This window comes from Lactuca saligna, chromosome 2 (genome assembly GCF_052625555.1).
Source record: "Lactuca saligna cultivar CGN05327 chromosome 2, ASM5262555v1, whole genome shotgun sequence".
In the NCBI taxonomy this organism is placed as follows: domain Eukaryota; kingdom Viridiplantae; phylum Streptophyta; class Magnoliopsida; order Asterales; family Asteraceae; genus Lactuca; species Lactuca saligna.
The window spans coordinates 8,788,882-8,813,369 of record NC_136418.1 but is presented as its reverse complement, the minus strand read 5'-3'; the positions used below and the strand labels follow the sequence as shown (position 1 = coordinate 8,813,369).

General features: G+C 31.5%; 4 protein-coding genes across 7 annotated transcripts; 3 read left to right on the top strand and 1 right to left on the bottom strand.

Moving 5' to 3' along the window:
- Positions 1–3,513: 3,513 nt before the first annotated feature.
- Positions 3,514–5,400, bottom strand: LOC145030660 (Pentatricopeptide repeat (PPR) superfamily protein). The gene has a single exon (XM_078979047.1). The coding sequence runs from the start codon at positions 5,318–5,320 to the stop codon at positions 3,722–3,724; it is 1,599 nt and encodes a 532-aa protein (XP_078835173.1). The 5' UTR covers positions 5,321–5,400; the 3' UTR covers positions 3,514–3,721.
- A 1,149-nt stretch (positions 5,401–6,549) lies between these two features.
- EMB1793 (LYR family of Fe/S cluster biogenesis protein) lies at positions 6,550–7,671 on the top strand. 3 transcript variants are annotated; one of them, XM_078979046.1, is made up of 3 exons: positions 6,571–6,668; positions 6,753–6,862; positions 6,989–7,671. In XM_078979046.1, the coding sequence occupies exon 3, from the start codon at positions 7,034–7,036 to the stop codon at positions 7,505–7,507; it is 474 nt and encodes a 157-aa protein (XP_078835172.1). In that variant the 5' UTR covers positions 6,571–6,668; positions 6,753–6,862; positions 6,989–7,033; the 3' UTR covers positions 7,508–7,671. The 3 variants fall into 3 exon arrangements, with proteins under 3 accessions (XP_078835170.1, XP_078835171.1, XP_078835172.1); XM_078979044.1 differs by lacking the exon at positions 6,753–6,862 and having other exon boundaries at positions 6,550–6,668; positions 7,022–7,671; XM_078979045.1 differs by lacking the exon at positions 6,753–6,862 and having other exon boundaries at positions 6,568–6,668.
- A 2,700-nt stretch (positions 7,672–10,371) lies between these two features.
- LOC145030657 (putative prolyl 4-hydroxylase 3) lies at positions 10,372–13,700 on the top strand. The gene is made up of 8 exons (XM_078979043.1): positions 10,372–10,688; positions 11,269–11,359; positions 11,544–11,641; positions 11,755–11,852; positions 12,230–12,359; positions 12,520–12,707; positions 12,787–12,872; positions 13,423–13,700. Exons 1-7 carry the CDS (start codon positions 10,480–10,482, stop codon positions 12,858–12,860), a joined length of 888 nt encoding a protein of 295 aa, XP_078835169.1. The 5' UTR covers positions 10,372–10,479; the 3' UTR covers positions 12,861–12,872; positions 13,423–13,700.
- A 3,468-nt stretch (positions 13,701–17,168) lies between these two features.
- LOC145030655 (uncharacterized) lies at positions 17,169–23,911 on the top strand. Of its 2 annotated transcripts, XM_078979042.1 has the most exons (19): positions 17,169–17,331; positions 17,433–17,560; positions 18,289–18,398; positions 18,824–18,982; positions 19,300–19,365; positions 19,444–19,533; positions 19,616–19,900; positions 20,482–20,579; positions 20,767–20,802; positions 20,871–20,991; positions 21,089–21,325; positions 21,405–21,500; positions 21,615–21,719; positions 22,244–22,378; positions 22,468–22,823; positions 22,916–23,009; positions 23,073–23,204; positions 23,322–23,428; positions 23,500–23,911. In XM_078979042.1, the coding sequence occupies exons 3-18, from the start codon at positions 18,300–18,302 to the stop codon at positions 23,418–23,420; spliced, it is 2,208 nt and encodes a 735-aa protein (XP_078835168.1). In that variant the 5' UTR covers positions 17,169–17,331; positions 17,433–17,560; positions 18,289–18,299; the 3' UTR covers positions 23,421–23,428; positions 23,500–23,911. The 2 variants fall into 2 exon arrangements, with proteins under 2 accessions (XP_078835168.1, XP_078835167.1); XM_078979041.1 differs by having other exon boundaries at positions 17,169–17,560.
- Positions 23,912–24,488: the final 577 nt, after the last annotated feature.

Below are 24,488 nucleotides of genomic sequence, written 5' to 3'. Positions count from 1 at the left end.
TATCTTTTTGATGAAGAACATATTTAAAGTGATTAGTGTGAGAAATCATTGGACTAGGGACTTGATTGTTACCGATTTTTGATCCCCATCCACTATATCGATTTCCACACGTAAATGGCTATAATAAAGCTTATATGTGTTGTAGTTATTGCTATAATTCCTACTTTTTTTTTTCTTCAATAGATCTATCAATCTTAGTTGTAGTCTTAGTGCCTACCGATCCTATGGTAGATTTTAGTTCCAAAATCATGGCATCTTTGAGCTTAAGCATATTCATCATGAATCGAGTACACATAAGTTATCTTAATTTTTGTTTACTTTTCAAGAAATTAATTGTAAATAACTTCTTAAAACTCCTTATTAGATGTAACAAAAAAAAAGATTACAAAAATCTATTTTTCAAGAGTCGAACACTTTTTTTCTTTATGATTTATTGATTTTTTAAAAAGCTAATAAAATAATAAATTATTGTAAAATACAATAATGAAGGCCTAGTGATCGCAAATAGTCAAAAGATCAAGTCGTTATACTTTTTTTTTTTTTTTTTTAATATTACACTATTTGTGAGTTCCATATATTATACGGTAAGGTTGTAAAAATCGCTCGACGTTAGCTAGTCGGTGGACTGGGGTCAAGGGATTAATCGGCTAGGCGGAGATTAATTAGGTACCATTAATTGCTAATTTGTTGAATTTAAAAAAAAAAGAATATGACTAATATCATATCAAAGTTCGTAAATACCACTAATATAATAACAAAATAAGTTAATATGATTAATACGACACTAATCATGCCTCAAATAGTTTCCATTGAGATAAAATTTCTTCAAAATGTTAGAATTTCATCGTTTTATAATGTTTCACTCATTATGTATGCAATGATTAATTGCTAGGCGCCCTCTAATCGGTCGAGTAGTGCCTAGGAATTAATCGGGATTTTTACAACAGTGCTATACGGATTGATTAAAACAAAATGTTAAATACGAGTAATTAATCGAGAAGTTTATTGGAATTTAAAATTTTTAATAAGTACAAATTATAAGAAAAAAACATGCAAAAAAGTAAATTAAAATTATGTGTTTAGTTGTTAGACCCATCTACTAAACATGTTGATTATAATGAAATGTTAAATACGAAGGTTTAAACTGTAAATATATTTAAAATTGAAATTGAAATTTGAAATTTGAAACTTTAAATTTGAATTTAATATAGTGATTATGGTATGTTTAATTTTGTAACACCGTGAATTTCAAAACAAATTTTTCAAATTTTCATAAAACATATTTTATTTGATATTCATAAAACAACCATATTTATTTATCCAATTCAAGTAAATACAAAATCCCAAGATCATAAATGTATAAACTCCATGTGTGTACGGATCAAGTCGGCGCCTTCCCGCGGTCGTCATTAGTACTTGAAACAATAACATCAAACACTGTAAGCACAAAGCTTAGTGAGTTCCCCAATATACCACATATAACACATATTAGCCACTCGAGGCTATAACTCTGTGGGTCCGTGCACCCATACTCTGTGAACCCTCAGGTTCTAACTCTGTGAACCTTCCGGTTCTAACTCTGTAAACATGCACAACATAAATCACATATAAATAATGCAGTACAACACATAACATACATAGCATACAATTACTCTATCACATAACTCTGGTTACCTACTCAAGGTAAAGTATAGTGAGAAGACTCACCTCGCGTGTCTCGGTAAGTCGTAAATCCTGAAACCACTAGTGCTCGATCTCCCGAGTTATAGTCCTCCTAAATCACAATACATCTCTAATTAACACTTTCCTAACTAAGGTTGACTACTCCCTAACAAGTCAACTAAAGTCAACCCTGGTCAACGGTCAACGGTCAACTTTGACCGGACTTGGCGAGTGCACTTTAGCGACTCGGCGAGTCTGAGCGTATACACTAATTTCCTTTAAATCCTCCATTGACATGTCGAGTATTCCCCTAACTCGACGAGTTCCACCTGGCATGAGTTGTGGGGCCACCACGACTCAACTCGCCGAGTCTCAAGAACAACTCGGCGAGTCCAGCTTGACTCAGTCCACTTGTCCACTCTGATCCCCCCCCCCGAATCACTGAGTCAACCCTCCCCAACTCGGCAAGACCACTCGCTGTGTGGTCGGGCAATATTCATACTACTCGCCGAGTCTGTTCTTCGGACTCGGCGAGTCCGTGCCATGCAATGACTAAAACTTGCTCATAAGGTCAGATCCAGTCCATTAACCCATAGATCCAGTCCTTCCAAGCTTATTTAGCACGTAAAGTCACTATCTTGATGCACATACAATCCCTATATGACCATATATGATGTTTTTGTCTCAATTACTACAACTCAAGGTCATAAACTCCATTGCTATACATAAAGCTTGATGAGTGAGGCTCTCTGGACCTCTATGGATCCAGATCCAGAGTCTCAACACAAGAAGGGAACTATTTGGCATCAAATCATCCCATAAATGTCCATAAGAAACCTTAGATCCCATTATACTTCACAAAACAGAAAATGAATCGAAATCATACCTCTAGATCGATGATCTAAGCTTCACTTCCACATAATAGCAACCTCCTTTGCTTCCTCTTGACTAGAACCTTCTCCTTCTTTGCTAAATCACACACATAAGGTCAAGAATGCTTCCTTTCTCTCTCAAAACGTTCCAACACTCAAGGGTTTCTCTCTAAGGGTTGGGTGAGCACAAATGACGGCCATAAAGCCCTTTAAATAGGTCTCAAACCCCGGAAATTAGGGCTTCACCACACAGCGTGGACTCGCCGAGTCCACTCTTGGACTCGTCGAGTCCGGACGCGAACCCTTGCCCAAATCCGCGATCCTACTCGGCGAGTTTGAGCTCCAACTCGCCGAGTCCACTCACAATTTCCAAAAATAACCCAAAAATAAATACCTGGAAATTCCGGGCTGTTACAAATTTATAGAACTAAATTAATGATATATAGAAAAATAAAAATAAAGTAAATGACAAGTGGAAAATAGATATCTCAAAATTATGACAAAATGACATATCTCTCTATTCTAACAAAAGAATAGATTTATTCTCTTTTTGTTATGTATCATCCTATTAGGCCGCATAATTAATGTTAAACTATTGATTTTTCATTTTGATTTTCTCACTTGAATTACATTAAATTAATAACATTAATTTAAAACTAAAATAAAATTAATATAGATTATAAGATCATGTAATTATTTAAATCAATGATTATAATTTAATATAACTTAGAAAATATCTTTTAATTAATAACTTATCTAAAATGTTTATTTAAAATAATTAATTAGTAACTTTGAATTTTTACTATAAAAATTTAACTAGTTTTATAATCATAGTTCCTAAAGGTTATAAATTAATGGTATAATATATGAGACAATGACACGTAACAAAATTATTTTTATTTATTAAGAGGATGTTATTTTGATTTATTTGAGAAAATCAAGAGTATATACAAGACCAATTTTGCAAAAACACTCAGAATAAGCAAACTAACTAACAATACATTGTGTTCACAACCGTTTAGTTTAATAAAACAACTTGGAAAAAACGATTGGGGTACGTTGTATGCATTTACGCATACATACTACAACAATCAAGCAATGAAACCCTAACTTAAATTAAATGTATGCATCAAAATCCTACAAATAAGAACAAAAAAAAACACAATTTTTGTTGTATGCAATGCCTCCTACAATGGTCGAACAACAAACCCCCTATTCACCATCTTCTCCACCAACTCTTCATGTTTCTTGATCTGCCCGGCTTTTCTAAGCTGCCCCAACACCATTTCATAATCACCATTACTCGGTTTCAAACACTTTTCTTCAATCATCTCTCTAAAAAACTTATAAGCATTATTCCAATGCCCCATCACACAATACAACCCAATCAAAATCCTATAACTATTCACATTAAGCTCAACACCATTTTCATCCATCTCCTCCTTCATCTTCAACACCATATCAGCTGATTTCGAATCAGCAAACATCCTCATCAACAAATTATAAGTCACAGTATTCGGTCTACATTTCAACCCCTTCATCCTCCCAAACAATCTATGAGCACCATTCACATCACGGGCTTTCATGATTTCCCTAAAAATTGGGTTGAAACTGCTCGCATTTGGTTCACATCCGTTCTTGATCATCAAGTTCAAAATCTTGATTGCTTCATCACGGTTTTCATCTTTACAATGGGTTTCGATCAAGAAATTGTAAGTGATTAAATCGGGTGTGCAAGAAAGGCGCTTCATTTGGTTGTAAACTTGTAGAACCTTTTCTGTTCTACCGGATTTTACGTGTACACGCATTAGGTTATTGTATGTGACTGCATTGGGTTTGATTTCTTGGTCGAGCATTTCAGCGAACACATCATGTGCACGAGTTATCTGACCAGTTCTACATAGAGCGTCGATTACAATGGTGTAAGTGTAAACATTTGGATTGATTCCAGAGGTTTTCATCTCATTGAATACCCTTTCTGCGTCTGAAATCTTACCTGCTCTGCACCACCCATGGACTAAACTGGTGTACACGACAACATCTGGTTCGAATTTGTGTTTTAGACTATCGAAAAAGGATTGAGCTTCTTCAGCTCTTCGTTTCTTGCAGAGAATACTGATTACAACAGAGAACGCAATCCGATCTGGCTTACAGTTATAATCCTCCATTCGATTAAATGCGTGAACAGCTTCAGCAGCTAACCCAGCTCTAACATACCTACGAATCAAAATCGAGAAGGTATCAATCGAAATTTCCACGTTTCTTTGTTTCATCATCTCGATTACCTGCCACGCTACGTCAAAATGTCGGACTTTTCCGGCGAGGTCGATCATTTCGTTATATGTATCCGAGGAACCGGTTGTTGTGCTGGTAGCCCAGTTGAAGAAAGCTAGGGTTGGTGTAAAAGGAATACCATGGCGGACGGCGGCGCATTTTTCAATTACGGAGCGGATTACGGCGGGTGAGATGGGCTGTTGGCGGGAGAGATTTGAGAAGTCGGAGGAGAGCGAAGGGATGGTAAAGTTGGGAGGAAAATCGGTGGGGATGGGGCTAGGGTTGGGGTTTTGACGGTGGTGGTTTTTGATTATAGAGTGGAGTTTTTCTGATATTAGGGTTTCCGAGTGAGATAGTTTCTGAATGGTTTTGGTCGCGGTGGTGACGACTATACTGGTGTCAGTGTCTGTGTCGGAATGGGAGGCGGAGGCCACGGCGGAGGTAGATGAACAATAGCGGTTGATGGAGGCCAGGCCGGAGAGACGGCGGAGGTTTGGTTTGACGACGGCCATTAGCTGCTTCTTTTTTTCCCGTACGAAAGCAAAATAAAACAGAGGGCTGTTTGGATGTGAGTTTGTAGGTATTGGGGTTCTTTTCACTGAAAATATGATATTGTAATTTTTACATTATAAATGGAATAATCGATTTAACTGAAAATCGATTTCTAATTCAGTTTTAAATCAATTGATTCAGTTTATTACTACTTTATTATTCTAAAACTATGATATTAGTTCTATTATTGAATATGACATTAATAAAGATGTAAATATGAATACGAATAACTAATTATATAAAGAATCGTTATTGCCCATTCACATCATATATATTATAATTAGTTTTCAATTGAAATCAAACTAAAAAGTTGATATCAAATTCTTTGTAATACAAAGTATCTAAAGTTTTCGGTCATTAAATAAAAGTTTTATATAAATATAACAGGTAAACAAATAACAAATTGTATTTTTTTTAACTGTTGTTAGAAACCGTAAAACAATGTTATATAGTCTTTTACGAAAACAAATTCTATTACCAAAACTTCTTGTATGCTTATGAATTCATCCAATAAATAAAAAAGTTTGAATCATAATTTTACTTTCAAAAAAGTTGATTAGTACGGATAATATGTTTTTTTTTTTTTTTTTTTTTTTTTTTTTTTTTTTTTGTTATGAAAGATTTCTCTTTCGGTTTGTATAAATCTACTCATTTTGCTTGATTAAGAGGAATCTTATAGACACATAGTTCATACTTGTGGTGGGTTCTAGAGTAATGCCATTTTATTAGGTAAATACGTTCGGTAGCAAGTTTTTAAAACATGAGTCAAAGAAAAGTTTGTTTAAAATTATGAGCTTAAGTTTTTTATTTTAAATAAAAAAACTTATAAATATGTTTGATACAACTAATTGTTAACTGTTATATGTTAATTAAAGTTGGTAGTTGGAAATTGTAGTTTTTATTTATATAAAATTTATTTGATAAAAATAATTGTAAGCTTTAAAATATATAAAATATATATAAAAATAAAAACTAAAGTTAAAAGATTTTAGATTTAAAGTTTTTGTTTTAAAATTTTAAACTAAAACTTTAAATAGGTATACCAAACAAGGTTTTTTTTTTTTTTTTTTTTTTTTTTTTTTAATTCAGACTTTTTTCCAAAAAACTTAAAAAAATCATTGCCGAACTTAAATCCAAAAATTATTCGAAATAATTTTTAAAAAATTTAGCCTCATTTTTCACCAACACTTTCCTGAAAAAAATGATTTTGTTAAAGATAAAAAATTCTTTTACAAAGTCTCCTAACTCGTGTCTCCTAACTCAACCGCCATCGGCTTGTTCTTGGAGACAATCAGATCGATTCCATAGGTGAGTTCTTTTCTCTTCGCCTTCTTTAATTTGTGAATCTTGTTCGTGTTCGTTGATTTCTTCCGTTTTGGGATTTTTCTATAGTTAGGGTTCCCTGCTTTGCCTGATACGATATGTTTGTCTCTCGTCTAAATTTTGGGAATCCCGTTTGCATATTAACTTAGGGTTTTATAAGAGCGATCCATGACTATGAGGTGCTTGAACAGATTCACCTTACCTTGATTGTTTAATCTTCTGTTTGATCGTGATTTAGCATCTTAATTCGATTTTGTCCATCAAAACAATGCATTAATGTTCAATTTTCACATCGTTACGCATAGATTCAACATCAACATCCGTTTTTGAATAAACAGCTTACGGAGGAGATGGCAGCTACCACCAGAAAATGCCGGAATCTTGCAATCTCTATCCATTCCGACCTCCATTTCCACCACCTCCACCGCCGGTATTTCTTGAACAACGGCCCAGACACAGTGGAGGAGCTACTGGATCGACATGTAGTCAAGAAACAAAAAAATCACAACGATGATGAAGAAGATGAGAGATTGATCAGACAAAGACTTACCACCACCCGTAGAGAGGTACTCGGTCTTTATCGTGACATAATTAGAGCAACTCGGTTCTTTATGTGGTCAGATTCACATGGAGTTATGTGGCGTGATGTTCTTAGAACAAATGCACGAAAGGAATTTGAAGAAGCTCGATTCGAGAAGGATCCAGAAGTTATTACTCGGTTGCTTATTGGTGGACATGATGCTGTTCAAGCTGCTCTTGATAAACTTGTTGAAAAGCAAAAGGCACAAATTGCTAAGGAAAAAGCAGATCTTGAACGCAGATAAAATAGGTAAAGATTTTAAATTCTAAATTCTTGTATGAATAGTGTATTAGATGTTTAGCTTTCTTAGTTTTTGGTGAGTTTTGTTTTGTGGAATGGATTCAAAACAAGCAAATATGAAATAAAGAAATTGCAAGAATTATCATGCTTGCATTTCTTTACTGATAACCTGAAACTTGTAACATGTACTTTGTTTTTTACATATAATAGCAAAACGTATTTATACATTTTTTTACATATAGTAATAATGTTCTTACATTTCTTTTACCAATAAATGCACTAAAGTTGTACTGTATTCTTGTATGTATAATAGCAGTGTGTTTATGTTTCTTTACCCATAAATATAATAGAAGCATACTGACATTTCTTTACCCATAATAGTAACATGCTTACATTTATTTACTGGTAATAGCAAAATATGTAATGTGAAACTTGTAATCAGTAAAAAAAAAAAGTTGTTATTATGGGTAAATGAATAAAATGGTTAGTCTATATTGGTAAAGAGATTAGAGTATGTGTATGAGTTTCAACTTGTAATTAATTTCTTATACTTTTACTATATTTATGGTGAGGGTCTTTAGTTGAAAGAAATAAAAAATGTAATTGAATTCTTTTATCCAGCTTCCTTAGGAATTAATAAATTTATCAAATATGGAATATGATTATATGAATGAATCTAACAAGTTGACTTATGTTCATTTGACAAACAAACATGTGATGCTATGAAAACTTAGGGGGTGTTTGGCTTAGTTTTTGTAAGACCAAAAGTCATTTTAGGAAAATATGAAAGGTAAAAGATGTTTGGCAAAAAAATTTTAAAAGCACTTTTAGATTTTGGATAGAATGAAAATCAATTTTTTGGAAAAAGTCAGGAAAACCTGATTTTTTACAGTTTTTCCAAAAAGGAATTTTGACCTCTAAAAAGGTAAACCAAACAACCCTTTAGTCCGGTTCCATTGGATTTCCGGTTCCATTGGATTTCGTTGAAACCATGAACCCAAACACTTTTTAGTGGGTGTTTGTTTCTTAGAACATGATATATAATATATACAAGTTAAATATCAAGTAATAGTAAAAAGCTTCTATAAAGTAAAGTCCTACATCATTTTATAAAGCAAAACTGAAAAATTAATTTAGTTATAGAAAAAAGGTTATGTGAATAATCTACAAAATGAAATCATTTTTAATCGATCTAAAAATATGAGGTTACAATGTAAAAATGTTGTATTGGGGATAACGTTAAGCTACACTGCTTGAAATTAGGGAAGGAACTTGGTGTTAACCTTTATGATAAAAAAAAATTAAAAAATAAAAAGTATTAATCTGCGATAAAATAACTAAATTAAAAAAATAAAGAAAAAATAAACACAAATCAAAAGAAAATAAAAAAGCTTATATACAAAAGTCAATATTCGAATACGCCAATACGGGTGGCTAACGCTGCAAAACAGCAAACAAAAACAAGCCCATAGGATGATAGGAACCAATTTTTTGTTTACCAATATATATTCAAAACGGGGTTTATCGTACTTGTAAATATATATTAATTTTATTTCACCGATAGTTTTTTTATTATAAAATTACATAAAACAATTATTGGATTTTTTTTAGTTTACCCATGGGAAACCTCTTTTTTTTTTTTTTTTTTTTCATAAAATCACCTAAGGTTTTTTCAGTAATAAATTCTAAAAACCTATTGGAAGAATATTTTTTTTTGAGTAAAATTGTTTTTTTTTTCTCTACATTGAAAATATTAATGGTTAAATCACAATGGTTCAACCGAAACAAATTTCAACCTATAGTGGGATTTATAGAAAAAAGTTATATAGTGGTTTAAAAAAACAAAAACAGAGTATTAATAGTTAAATAAAAAAAAATCTTTCAAATTTTTTTTTTTCAAACTACAATTCTATGAAGGACATTGAGGTTTCCTTCATATGTTGTAACCGTGAAGATTAAAGATTATCTCAAGAGTCTTATAGATCAGGACAGTGTTTTATTTTATTTTATAACAACTAGGTGTGAGATCCATGTATTACATGGGTTTAATTAAAAAAAACAAATATAAAATTTTAACAATTTGAAAAGTTTGAATTTATAAGAAAAATAGAAAAATTTGAATTATTAAAATTAATGAGATTTTAATGTATTGAATACATTACATATATAAACTCTTTCTAATAAATATTTTACATATATATTACCTTACACATTAAATGTGGAATTTTAATTTAATAAAATAAAAAATACAATAAAATGACAAGTGGAAAATAAAAAATTTTAAAAATCTAGAAAATGTCATGTGTTCAAATGAATGAGAAGATGACAAGTGGCAAAAAAACCTTCATTTATTAAGAAGGATTATCAACTTTACTTATCGAAGTATTAATGTTTTCAATTGTATAACAAAACTATACTAGAAGATAATTACAAAGCATTTAAAGAATAAATACATAAGAGAATGTAACATTGGGAGTGAATAGTAACATTGGAAGCTTTAAATGTGAAGTATTTACATAAATAAAAGCGTGTCTTGCTCATATTGGAAAGACAAGTCATGTGTTTGAATGTAACATGATAACATTGCGTGATATGAATGCACAACATGGAAGCATTATGTCTCGTTGTTGTATCAATCTTATATAGTTATTTGGATAAAAGATATAAAAGAATTCAATATAATTGAAAACAGGAAATCAACCAAAAATACTTTTTAAAGTGCAATTATATTATATCTATCATAATTTGGATTAAACAGGCCGGGGATAAGGACAAATCTGTCATTTCACAAACAATGTCCGTGGACCGTGCCGCCTTCCGTTAGTTCCTTCTTCCTCAACACATGTATATAAAGTATACAAACCCAAACAAGTCATCAAAGACTTCCATTTTTCGATTCCAGAAAAACAACGAACGAAAATTCAGCTGAAAACCCTTCGAACTAGGGTTTCTTTTCATCCCGAAATCTTTGCAACAATGCGGAAGGGAAGAAACTATTTGGGTCGGCATCACCACGGGAAGAGATCGTCGACGATGGCGTTAGTTCTATCAATGCTTTTAATGCTGACAATAGTTTTACTGGTACTTCTTGCTCTAGGGATCTTTTCGCTCCCGATCGGTTCCGACGACAGTTCTTCTTCTTACCTTCGAGATCACATCATCTTCAAACGGAAACGATTTCTTATGTATGTAGTTTTCATCTCATTTTCTCCTGAATTTACGTTTAATCGGTTACTTTTCTGAGATGTGATCGTGGTTCGATTTTTGGGTGATTTTTGTCACCTAAATTCAACTTAGATAGTTTTCAGGGACGATCTGCGCGGCCATAGGGGTTGAATCAGGCGAACAGTATAAACTTTTGTTAATCTGTTTCAATCTATGGCATAAAATTTAGGTCTTGTAACGGAAATCCGTTATTAAATCTATAGGAAAGTCCTTCTACTTCGAACCTTGAAATGTACTAGGTCCGACTCCGACATCAAGATCCAAGGTGCATATCTTCTATAGAACAGCGGGTGTATACAGTAGACATTACAAGACACAAAATTTGTGGCTTTTTGAGATTGCAATGAGAAAAGGTCAGACATTGATCAGAAGTGTGGTAGATAGCCCAAAATAGGGGAACTGCATATTTAGCATTTTAATTGCATCTCATTTTGTTATGTGTATGTGAATATAGTATAATTATAAACAACCATGCTTATCACTATTAGTTTCCCAGTTATGAACCACACTTGAACTTGATTGATGTGCAATGCAATGCAGTGGTGATGGTGATGAGATGGGAAAAAGAGGAGATCAATGGACTGAGATTCTCTCTTGGGAGCCTAGAGCCTTTGTTTATCACAATTTCTTGGTGAGTAGCCTTTCTTCTTTCCTACATATTTATATGCTTTCCAGCTTCTATATCATACCTAATTATCTCTTACTTCCTCTATTATGTTGCACTTAATGCATCATGTCAAAAAGAAACACCAACATTAACATATAATCAATGCTGAAGTATTGAGTATTGACTCTGATGTTGTGTTATGAAATAGTCAAAGGAAGAGTGCGAGTATTTGATAAATCTTGCCAAACCTCACATGGCAAAGTCAACAGTTGTTGATAGCAAGACTGGTCAAAGCAAAGATAGCAGGTTTTTTCTGTGTTCTAACACTTTTTAATCTTTTTTTATTTATTTATATTTCAGTTGAATCATATCATATGAAATGAATGCAATCAGATTTTTCTTGAACTTTCATTTTTTAGGGTACGTACAAGCTCAGGAACATTTTTGAGAAGGGGAAGAGATAAAATTATACGCAACATTGAACAAAGAATAGCAGACTTCACATTTATCCCTGTAGGTATGATTTATGAATATCTCTCATGCTCATTTTATAATCAGTTACACACTCTAAACTCTATTGTCTTCTGTTTTCTGTGGATCATACATTACAGACAAATATTGTTCTCAACAGTAAATTACAAAAATGGTCCCTGTGGTTTCTGATTATTATCGTGTTTACTCCACACTTGCATTCATGTTGCTTTTGGCTCATGGAGCAAAATTGATATGAAACCTTGAAATAAGGATTAAATTCAGAAAGTCCCAGGGACCAAAATTGATATGAAACCTTGTAATAAGGACCAAATTCGAAAAAAAAAAAAAACAAAGTTTCAGTATTGGACTTAAAAGCACAAGTACCATTTTTTTTTAATCTGCTATTTTCTTAATTAACAGAGCATGGAGAAGGGCTACAAGTTCTTCACTATGAAGAAGGACAAAAGTATGAGCCTCACTTTGACTACTTTCTTGATGAATTCAACACTAAAAACGGTGGCCAAAGAATAGCTACAGTTCTTATGTATCTGTGAGTATCCTCCATTTTTATTGAAATTTGAAACCTATCTGTATTTTACCCTAAACCCTAAACCCTAATATAAGTAAATACTTATATACTCATTTATCTGATGATATGATATGATATGATATGATATGATATGATATGATATGATATGATATGATTACAGGTCAGATGTGGAGGAAGGGGGAGAAACGGTTTTCCCAGCTGCACAGGGAAATTTCAGCTCTCACCCTGAGTGGAATAATTTATCTGAATGTGCTAAAAAGGGTGTGCATGTGAAACCAAAAATGGGTGATGCATTGCTTTTTTGGAGCATGAGGCCTGATGCCACGTTGGATCCCACTAGTTTGCATGGTATGTAAATATGAATGTTTTCTATTTACATACATATTCGTTTTTTATACGATTGAGCTCATGTATTCTGTATTTTTAGGTGGTTGTCCTGTGATAAAAGGACATAAATGGTCATCAACAAAATGGATGCATGTTGAAGAATACAAAATTTAAGTCTCTCGAAAGGTACCATTTTTAAACCTTTTTAATTTTAGATTTTTTTTTTCTTTTGAAAACCTCGTATTTCGGATAAACACCTTGCATCGATTTTTTACGTAAACCATAATTACAATTGCTTAGCCGTAAAGCAAAATACTTACATTTTTTAGGTTGTGTTTGGCCTGCCACAGCTAGCTTATTTTTCGAGCTTTTTTAAGCCAAAATGTAGCTTATAAGCTAGCTTTTTAAAAAGCTACTTAGACAAGTTTTTTAGAAGCTTTTTTAAAAATTTCAAAATATACCCCTTAATTAATTATAAAAACACATTCTTTTAAATGTTCTTTTATGTCATTTCATACCTAGCTTTTCAGTCAATTTTACCAAACGTCATTTTTTATCAGCTATTTTTTCAGCTATCGTCTGGCTTTTTATTTATCAGCTAGCTTTTCAGCTAGTACGACAAACATAACCTTAGTCAATAGTAGCAAAATGTAAGTAGAGGCTATTATTACACACTTACAATGGGATTAAAAAGTATACTAATTTTATTTTTTTTCTTTTTTTTAATATTTGGCAGCAAGTAAATTGAAGATGTGGTGGTGTTGGTGTATAGAGATGGGTTGTTGGTGGTAAGTTATAGTTGCAGAAAATTAAACCGAGCTTTGTGTTAGTTAGTAACGGAAATTGATTACAGATTACAGATAACAGATAACCATGATCATTTATGAGAGTAGCAAAATCCTAGTTATTTATTATTTATTATTATTTTTTATGTTTCATGGCGAGTACTTAATTTTTTGACACGATGTTATGCTGAGATGAATTTACTCTTGTAAAATGTTGTCGAATTGTACTTGGTGTTTGTGTTTTGTTTTCTTAAATTTTTTTATTTTTATGACCATTGGCTTGAAACATGGCATCCAGAGTCCAGACCATGTGATGTTAGGGTTTGATTCAATTTTTTTAATGGTAAATGTACGGAATAAGTAAGATATTTTTACCAAAATTTCAAAATTCAAGTAACATACAACTTTTCATATATAAATTATTTAATGTAGTAAACTTATATCTTTTACAAAATTATATAAGACTTGAATAAAATTTAAGGTGAAAGTTGGTAAGTTTTCGAAAAGGGTAGTTAAATTTGTTAAAATATGTTGTATGGGTGGTAAATGATGAAAGTGTATAGCTAACGATTGAACCTTAAAGTAATCATAAATGATTGTAATTTATTTACATTGTGTATAGAATTCATTTGCAATTAATAAAAACAAAAACTTAAAAAAAAATAATAATATAAGAAACCAAAAACGTAAATTTAAAATGTTGGACCAAAATTTTAATTTATATAATACTAATAATTCAACTTTAAAATTACGAAGAAAACTACTCAATCCAGATTTCTTTAGAATAAAAAGTAAATATGAAAGTTTGTTATAACTAGAGGCAAAAACGTTATTTCTATAGATATTTATTTTGCATCATCTTGTATTAATGTGACTAGAATTAAAGGGTGTTAAATATTTTATTTTGAACCTTTTGAAACGATGTTTAAGCAAAATGACGGATGGTTATAACTTTTAAGAGAGAGTTTTTTAAACAAATGTGTGGAATTACTTTTATGATAGGAAAAATCAATAAGTAAATCAATTATTTAAAAAAAAAATGTATTTAACTAATCTTTTAGGGGTATTTTAGCTTTTACAATCCAAAAAATTAATAAGAAGTTTTGAAAATTTAAAAATCTTAAATTGTTGAAATATCTTTTTTTTTAAATGTTGATGAAAAGTTATTTTCATATTACTGAACATTTTTTTTAAATTACTGATTTTTCAAAAAATCAATAAGTTAATAAATAGTTTTTAATTTTTTTTTGAAGCTGACAAATATTATTAAAAAAAAGACCACAACCAGCAAGACGCTAGATGGGGCAAAGAGAATGATACATAATGTGTTAGGAACAAACAAAAGGATTAGTACACCACTTATCCATTGATATTGATATTTTGTTTTCCTGTGTTTGAACCATGCAAATACTATGAATTTAACATTATCTGCAACTTTTGTGGGGGAGCATCTCAGTTTCTTGAAAATTCTGTCACATCTTACCCTCCATATTAATCACAGCGTACCATAACAGATGATTAGAAGATTACTTTGTTTCTTACTATAGTTCCCCAATCTTTTACAAAAGTAAACATTTCTCCAATACAACCAAATGTTGTAGTGTGGAAACAATAAAATCAAATGAACATTAATCATATACTAAGTAATTTATCTTGATCTATTTAAAATATGTTATTTTCCATTGTTCCCAAAAGAGTTTTTTTTTTTTTTATTTTTTTTTATTTTTTTTATTTATTCTTTTAGAAGTAGCAACAAAAATAGTACTTGTGTTTTATTTTGCTACATTATATTGTTAATTGTTGTAAACGAACCGAATATTCAACGAATATTTCGTAAACCGTTTGACGGAAAGTTTATTTATGTTCATTTATTTAATAATTGAACGAGCATAAACACAAATTTGTGTTCATTTAGTTAAAGGAAAAAATGTGAACAATAGTTTCTTTCGTTGATCTATGTCCGTGAATTTGCGTTTATGTTGTTCGTTTAAGTTTATTTATGTTTATATATGTTGAATTGTTTTTTCATTACATTATTATATTATATGTTCGTTTATGTTCAACAGTGTTTGTTTATCATTGTTTGGTTTATGCTTATTTAACATGTTCATGAACATAAATAAACGAACATAAACAATGTAATTTGTTAAACAAACGAACATAAATAAAAGAACTTGTTTGTTTATCTGTTCGTGTTCTTTCGTTTATTCAGCTGACTTAAACGAATTAACATGAACTAACAATTGTTCTTGTTCGGTCAGTTCGCTTACAACCCTACCAATAACCAATACATCGAACAGTAAAATATATTTATATGATTAGTGATAACCAAGAAATATAGCGTCTACCGATTTCGCCATATCCCCTTTTTGAGATGAAAATCTTATTGTGATCTTGTTCCCGCTTTTCTTTTATTTATATCGGAACCGTTAAATTCATTAGATAGATGCCGATTACTGTCTTGAAAAAAGTGTTTTCTCCTCTTTGTCCTTGATTTTTTGTTTATCTTTTTTCATCTTATATATCTATATTATATATCTATAGGAAGCTTATATTCGATCCAATAAAAACGATTTTATCATTGTATTGGCAATTCAATATAGATGGACACATACGCTATACACCAGCCTTTCTTCCACTCATCAACCCATGAAATTTCGATTACAGTCGATTCTTTTTAATAAAGCAATGAAGGAATCTATATGTATAGGCAAAATTATAAAAAATCATTCATGTGGTGAAGTTTGTTTTACAAAATTGAATAACAAACAATAAAAAATAAACACGTGTATTTGATAAGTATCCATGTGGCGAAAAATGAACAAGTCCATTTTAGTATTAAAGTGAATTGAAGTATTGAACACTAATACAATCTTGGAAGGGGTGTACGCCCATTAGAAGAATTAACGATGCAAAGTGAAAATAATAAAAATACTAAATCAATTACTTGATTAGCAATGACGTTCTAGGAAGGATTTTTTTTTAATCATATAAACAAATAATTTTATAATAATAATCATTTTTTTTTATAAAATTTATAAAACTATCACTTACTCCAGAATATAATATTACGGAGTAGTTATGTTCATTTCAAAGTTGGATGGTGGCTGTAGGTGTAAGTTCCTGAATTTGACACCTGTACATTCTGATGTATTCTGAACCGTACACCGAAATGTACACGCATTCCAGAATGATGTTTCGAAAAGTAAAATTAGGGTATTTGTGCGTTGTTTGTTCTTCCGCAAGCAGCATATTTCTTTGTCTTTGTTCCTCTATTACCGAAACCCCATTTTGATAGTTTTCATATATTAAAAAAATGAGTGTGTATAAGGATTTTTTTTAGTGTTAATTTCTAGTGGATGTCAATGATAATTTATCGGGAGATTTATGTAATATATTGTTTCAAACTATACATGTTTTGGTGTTAATTACGTTGGTTGTTTCCAAGTCTAGATTACATTCTAATCAAATATATCTATGTTTTTAATGTTTTGGATCAAATATAATTAAAGATGATATTGATGTATGATATTGACTTTATGTTTTTTTTACAAAATATATGTTTTTAATGTTTGTTGTTCATCGACTTTCCGAAAATATTGTGATGGCAATGAGTCTTTCGATTCTACAAATAACCAAATTTGTAATTTATTAAGATAACAAGTAATGGATTTGACAAATTTCATTCTCTCTTCTATAGAATATTTGTGTTGGGAATAAAGAAAAAGAAAAACCAAGTCAAAGCAGACGAGCGCTCATCGAAAGTCAGCATTCTCCTGCTTTCTTCGTCCCTAACCTCCTTCCCTCTTTCCCCCACTTACACATCAACTCCAAGTGCATAAACACAAATACTCCTATACGTACTTCCCAAATTATTTATTCTTTATTGTTCATATCGTTATCGTCTGAAATCAACTTGAATTCACTGGCTTCAGCTTGATATTAGCATCGTTTGACGCAGATTGATGCATACGAATCATCGCTTGTATGTAAAATTCTACTTCATTCGGAGAAACTGAGGTTAAAATTTCAAGGATCAGACAAGTTTTTGTGTGTGTTTGTTTTGATTCACTTCTGGCCTATCTCTTTGTAAGCACCACTAAATCTCTCTATCCTATTATTAAGATTGAGTTTTCGATGATTAAATTAAACGGGAGTTTGACTTGTGGTTATCAAAACTTTGATTCTTTTTGGAATATTGGTATAGGACTAGGTGTTGCTTAGGGTTTTTTCACTGTAAGTAACAGTACTAGGATGCAGTTTGAAGCCTGAATTACACAATAGAACTTTAAGATGACATTGTGTTAGGAGCGTGAGTTCCTTCATGATTGGCCATATTTATCATACACTTATACTCCTACACCTACATCAAAAATGTTGATTCTATGTTACTTATATAATTACATTCCGAAAGCAACTTGACTTCACTCCTTTCAGCTTGTAATTCACACAGTTTGACCTAGTTTTATGCAGACGAATTACTGTTTGATGGATTTTCTTACTTCATTCGGAGAAACTGAAGTCAAAATTTGAAGGATCCCATAGTTTTTGTTCCATTTCTGTCAGCAATCTATGCCATTGTTAGATTGAGTTTTGGATGATTAAATTTAAGGGTTTGACTTGATGTTATGAAAACTTTTCTTCTTAAAATTGTGGCTTGTCATATCTGTTATTGTCTTGTTCCTTGTTCATCAAAAGGGTGAAGATTATGTGCTTCTTGATGATGAAGTATATGTTTTTGATTGATATAGTTAATTGTAAACCCTAACAAATTAGTTTCACATTTTGACTTAAAATTTCTTAAATTTGGTCTTTAGGTAATTTTGCAATGCACCGTGTGGCCAGTGCAGGCAATACCTCAAATTCATCACGTCCTCGTAAGGAGAAAAGATTGACTTATGTTTTAAATGATGCTGACAACACAAAGGTCAGACTTTATTTTGTTTTTACACTATTTCTTCCATGTGTATATATATATATATATATATATATATATATATATATATATATATATATATATATATATATCTGTTCCTTCATAGATTTGTAATACTCCAAGTATCTGTTGGTGTACTTGTACATTAGAAAAGATTTACATATAATTACAAGCTGTGCCACTTATTACAAATGTATGTTTTCACATCCTTTGGTTGGCATGTAGGCACAAAGCTGATTATTGCAAGATTTAAAAGGTGGTCATAAGCTTTGAAACCTCATTTGAAAAATATTCTTTGCATTCTTGTGTTACTTTTTATACAGTTCTAACTTCAGAAAGCATCCAAATAATCACTAACATAAGCACATAGTTTAGTAAAAACATGAACACTATTTTCTGAGCCTTTGTGTTTGCAGCATTGTGCAGGTGTGAACTGTTTGTCTGTCTTAAAGCATTCAGAAGCAGATAATCATAATTTTCTCTTCACTGGAAGCCGTGATGGAACATTGAAAAGATGGGAATTAGGGGAAGAGGATGCCACTTGTTCATCTACTTTTGAGTCTCATGTTGATTGGGTATTATTTCATTTCTACTCTAAATAAATTGTATTATTTACCATTAGTCTTTTATCTTTTTGAGAGATGATTCCAACTCATTATTGTAACATGATGAATTATTTACATTGGGTCTTGGAGATCAATGAGTTTTGGCTTTTTGCATCCGTTTTTTTTTGTGCTTAAATCCATAGTACATTTCAATAACATAATATCAAAGATATCAAAATTAGTTTTGCACTATTTTAAAGCCTGCATATTGTGTGAAAACAGTTTTATAACTAAATAAATGTTAGTGACTCTATTACTTCCTTAAAAAAAAGTCGGTTTTTGTACAGGTCAATGATGCAGTCCTTTTAGGAAAGAATACCCTTGTCTCCTGCTCTTCAGATACCACAGTCAAGGTTTTTCTTGATTTTATAAACTTCCTTCATTAATATTCTTATGATTTGTAATAGTAATACTATATTGTGTTATACCAGATTTGGGATAGCTTTTCTAATGGAACTTGTAAAAGAACTCTCCACCAACACACAGATTATGTTACTTGTCTTGCTTCCTCAGAAAAAAATGTAAACTTGTTGAAAATTTGTCACCTCTTTATAAGAAATCAATATATATACTTTTACAAAACCATACATACCTTTCTTATAGAGCAATATTGTTGCATCTGGTGGATTGGGTGGTGAGGTGTTCATTTGGGATCTTGAAGCTGCAGTTACTCCAGTCATCAAGAATACTGAAACGCCAGCTGTCACTGATTCTTCAAATGGAAATTCTACAAGTCTACATGCTGTAAGCTCAAGCAATGGCATTACATCACTCACAAATACACCTCAAGGATATGTTCCCATTTCTGCTAAAGGACATAAAGAGTCTGTTTATGCATTAGCAATGAATGATACTGGAACTCTTCTGGTCTCTGGTGGCACTGAGAAGGTAGATTCTTCTTTCCAAAACATTTGAAAATTCCACCTCATTATTTCAAAAAACTACTCAGTTTTATCAGTGAAAATGAAAATTGATTTTGTATTTGGATTACATTGCTATGATTGAATAGACTTTGTTCTGATACATCATGTGTGTTTTTACTAAGAGTAAATTACACGAATGGTCCCTATGGTTTGGGGTAATTTGCGTGCTTGGTCCCTAACTTATTTTTTCAACTCGGAAGGTCTCTGATGTTTGTTTTTGTTACGTGTTTGGTCCCTGTCTTACCTAAAAAGACTATTATTTAAATAGGGAAAATGGTAGGATAGGTAAGGTATGGTGAGAGGGGGTGGTGTTATTTAAATAAATTAAAAAATCAAGGGCAAAATAGTCTTTTTAGGTAAAACAGGGACCAAACACGTAACAAAAACAAACACTAGGGACCTTCCGAGTAAAAAAAATAACTTAGGGACCAAACGTGCAAATCACCCTAAACCATAGGGACCATTTGTGTAATATACTCTTTTATACTAATTATCCTAACATAGTAAATGAAGTCCTCATGTTTCTTGATTTGTAATTTTTTGTAGGTTGTACGTGTTTGGGACTCAAGAAGTGGTTCAAAGATGATGAAGCTTCGTGGGCATACAGATAATATTAGGGCTTTGCTTATCGATTCTACAGGAAGGTTTGTTACTTTGTTTTCTCATTTTTATCATTTTCCTAAAATGAAGAATTCTATCTCCAATTTACAACTCAATCTCATTTCCTAATTTCATTTTATAAACAACTTTGAAACTTGTGTATATTTTAACGATTCTTTAACAAGGTTTATTAACTATTAACTTGTGTACACTTCAATTTCATGATTGCAGGTTTTGCTTATCAGGATCCTCTGATTCTATGATCAGGTAAGCTGTTTCATGAAAAAAAAAAAATTTATTTTTTTATTTGTTTTTAATATATATATTTGTGGTAGATTATGGGATCTAGGGCAACAGAGATGTGTGCATTCATATGCTGTTCATACAGATTCTGTATGGGCACTTGCTACTACTCCAACATTCAGTCATGTGTATAGTGGTGGAAGAGACCTTTCTGTGAGTCTGCTTCTATTTCTTTATGTTATTAACTTATTATTATAATAATTATCAATCATTTAATAATAATAATAGTACTATTTGTTTCTACTTGTAGTTGTACTTGACAGACCTTTCTACAAGAGATAGCTTATTGCTATGCACAAAGGAACATCCAATTCAGCAATTAGCATTAGATGATGATGGAATTTGGGTTGCAACAACAGATTCCTCTGTGGACAGGTGGCCTTCTGAACACTTGAATCCTGAAAAATTGTTTCAAAGAGGTGGTTCCTTTCTTGCTGGAAATTTGTCTTTTTCAAGGGCAAGAGCTTCTTTAGAAGGATCTACCCCTGTGAGTTATGTTATCTTTTTTTCTGTTTATGTTGATGCATATCTGTTTACATAAACTAACTCATGTAATTCATGTGTAGGTTCCTGTGTATAAAACTCCCACTTTAACTATTGATGGAATTCCAGGGATAGTGCAACATGAAATATTGAACAATAGAAGACATGTCCTAACCAAGGTAAAATATTAATCCTTTTTACATTTTTAAAAAAAGAACACTTTTCGTCTCCTATTTTGTATTATTTTTTCTTGAAGAATTTGAAACTGATGGTGTGAAGTGTGAATTTGATAGGATAATGGTGGTTCTGTGAAGCTTTGGGAGATCACTAAAGGTGTTGTGATTGAAGACTATGGACATGTTTCATTTGAAGAGAAAAAGGAAGAACTATTTGAGATGGTATGTACGAATATAGAGATCTTTATAAAAAGAGTAAATTACATAAATGGTCCCTATGGTTTGGGGTAATTTGCGCATTTGGTCCCTAACTTATTTTTTTTTTTTAACTCGGATGGTCCCTTATGTTTGTTTTTGTTACGCGTTTGGTCCCTACTGTTTGTTTTTGTTATGCGTTTGGTTCCTGTCTTGCCTAAAAAAACTACTATTTAAGTAGGAAAAAATGGTGGGGTAGGTAAGGTAAGGTGAGGGGGGTAGGGTTGGAGGTGTGTTTATTTAAATAAATTAAAAAATCAAGGGCAAAATAGTATTTTTAGGTAAGATAGGGACCAAGCGCGTAACAAAAACAAACAGTCAGGACCTCTTCCGAGTTAAAAAAATAAGTTAGGGACCAAACGCACAAATTACCCTAAACCATATGGACCATTCGTGTAATTTGCTCTTAATAAAAAAAAAACAATGTATATCTATATATATATAATCTTCATCTGTTTCCATTTTGATTTTATATATATTTTATTTTCCAGGTCAGCATTCCTCCATGGTTCACTGCAGATACTAGGCTCGGAAGCTTGTCTATTCATTTAGATACCCCCCAGTGTTTTTCTGCTGAAATGTACGCTGCTGACCTCAGCATCACTCAGAAAGCTGAAGATGACAAGGTTCACACATTGGATTTGAATTAAGTAATGAAAAACATCATCATTGATGCCTTACAAAATACAAATTACAATCTCTTTGATCTTTGCAGATTAATTTAGGTCGAGAAACTCTGAAAGGACTATTGGCTCCTTATTTTTCCAAGAAAAAAGTTAGATTCGTGTCTCAACCTTCAGTCAATGGAGAAGCTCCAAGCAAAGATATATCTTCCAAAAACATTCCACTTTCAAGACCCGAAGCAGATGCTAATGTTCAAAGTGATTCCAGAGTTTACCCTCCATTTCAATTCTCAATTGCTTCTCCTCCTTCTATTATTACTGAGAGTTCTCAAATTGGAATATGGAGGAAGAAAATTACTCTTCTTGATGGAATTGAAGATGATGATTTCCCTCGTTGGGTTTTAGATGCTGTTTTGCTTAATCGAATGCCCCCAAGAGAACATACCAAGTAATTTGTTGCTTTTTATCTCATACATTTTAAATATTATAGTATTTAAAAAGTAAAGATGCTCATTCAAGTTTCTTTGCTTTTTTTTTCAGATGTAGTTTTTATTTACATCCATTTGAAGGTTCAGCTGCTCAGATCTTGACACAAGGGAAGCTGAGTGCACCTCGGATTTTAAGAATGCATAAGGTGTGATATATTTATTACTACAATCACCTTAATATGAGTTTTTAATTTTTTTTTTTTTTGAAGGTTGTTAATTATGTTGTGGAGAAGATGGTTCTAGACAAATCATCAGATACTTTGATTAGTGATGGAGCTTTTGCTCCTGGATTGAAGCCATGGAAGCTTAAGCCTTCTATAGAGATCTTGTGCAATAATCAGGCATGTTCATGAGTTTAATTCATAATGATTATTTTATTTAATTGGGTAGAATTTGAATTTTGAAGTAGAATGTCTTAATAAATAAAAAAGTTAAAACTGATCTTTTTGTATGCACAGGTGTTAGCACCTGAAATGAGCTTAGCCACTGTTCGAACTTACATATGGAAAAAGTCTGAGGATCTTGTTCTCAACTACAGGATTGTGTCAGGAAAATGAATCCATAGGTATGTTCTTCATAATAGCAACATACTTTACTCTCATTATCAATAATATCTTTTAATCTTTTTTTTTGTAGGTGGTTGTTACACAAAATTGAATTTGGGATTTTGTATTTTGACTTTTTGACAACGAGAGCTGTTGACTTCAGAGAAAAGAAGAGTGAATAATAGAAGAAACCAACTCTCTTGTAAAAATCCTTAGAGCTTTTGCTGGTTGCCGAGTTAATTTCATAAGGCTTTGTATAATTTTATTGTTTGGTGGGATGGGGGTTAATTTTATGAAAAGCAACGATGTTTAGTTGTTTTTCGGTTGTATTTTCCCCATTTTTTGTATTTTTATTATTAATTCACTTTGTTATTATTTTTGTCTTTTATTTGTACGTTATGTGGTCATTGTTTGTTGTATTTATGGATTTATTGATGATATTGATTTTGGTACAGAAAGTCGTATGGTTAATAAGCTATTAATATACTTTTGATATTCAGTTATCACTTAAGACCAATGAAATTATATTATAGCAAGGAATGTTTAATAAGGATTTAAGTTGATGTTCATCGGTATTATAAGATAGTTTTATGTATGGAAACCTGTTTTATAATATAGTTTTATGTTTTTATAGTATAGTTTTATGTATGGAAACCTGTCTTTATTAGATTGTCAATCTTTAATCGATAACCCCACTTTGTTGGTAGGAGATGACCTTACGGTAAACATGTATGAATCATTCTTAGCCTCACATTTATTTTGCCACAAAATACTTAGGTGTACCGTTGGAAATAAATAACCAATAAATATGTTTTCTTAAACTATGCTAATCATTACTTTAATATACACACAAACATACTTTTTTTTTTTTATTTTTTTTATTTTTAGAAAGTCATTTTTATCGAAAAATTATTTTAAATATATCAAAATTTATAAATTTTTATTCTCTATAAATAGACATCTATATTGATATAGTTTTGAAATAAAATAATTTTTTTTAGAGTTTCAACTCTCGTTACTCATAAGTGAATAAAAATTTGTTATTACAGTACATTCGTTATTCATTTATGAATAAAACGT

Excerpts from the sequence above, each read along its gene's own strand:
- LOC145030657 (XM_078979043.1), top strand. The coding sequence starts at position 10,480 with ATGCGGAAGGGAAGAAACTATTTGGGTCGGCATCACCACGGGAAGAGA. Across the intron at positions 11,360-11,543 it reads TTGTTTATCACAATTTCTTG|TCAAAGGAAGAGTGCGAGTA; the intron begins GTGAGTAGCCTT and ends GTTATGAAATAG. Across the intron at positions 12,360-12,519 it reads GCTACAGTTCTTATGTATCT|GTCAGATGTGGAGGAAGGGG; the intron begins GTGAGTATCCTC and ends ATATGATTACAG.
- LOC145030655 (XM_078979042.1), top strand. The coding sequence starts at position 18,300 with ATGCACCGTGTGGCCAGTGCAGGCAATACCTCAAATTCATCACGTCCT. Across the intron at positions 18,399-18,823 it reads ATGATGCTGACAACACAAAG|CATTGTGCAGGTGTGAACTG; the intron begins GTCAGACTTTAT and ends TTGTGTTTGCAG. Across the intron at positions 21,501-21,614 it reads GAAGACATGTCCTAACCAAG|GATAATGGTGGTTCTGTGAA; the intron begins GTAAAATATTAA and ends TGAATTTGATAG.
- LOC145030660 (XM_078979047.1), bottom strand. The coding sequence starts at position 5,320 with ATGGCCGTCGTCAAACCAAACCTCCGCCGTCTCTCCGGCCTGGCCTCC.
- EMB1793 (XM_078979044.1), top strand. The coding sequence starts at position 7,034 with ATGGCAGCTACCACCAGAAAATGCCGGAATCTTGCAATCTCTATCCAT.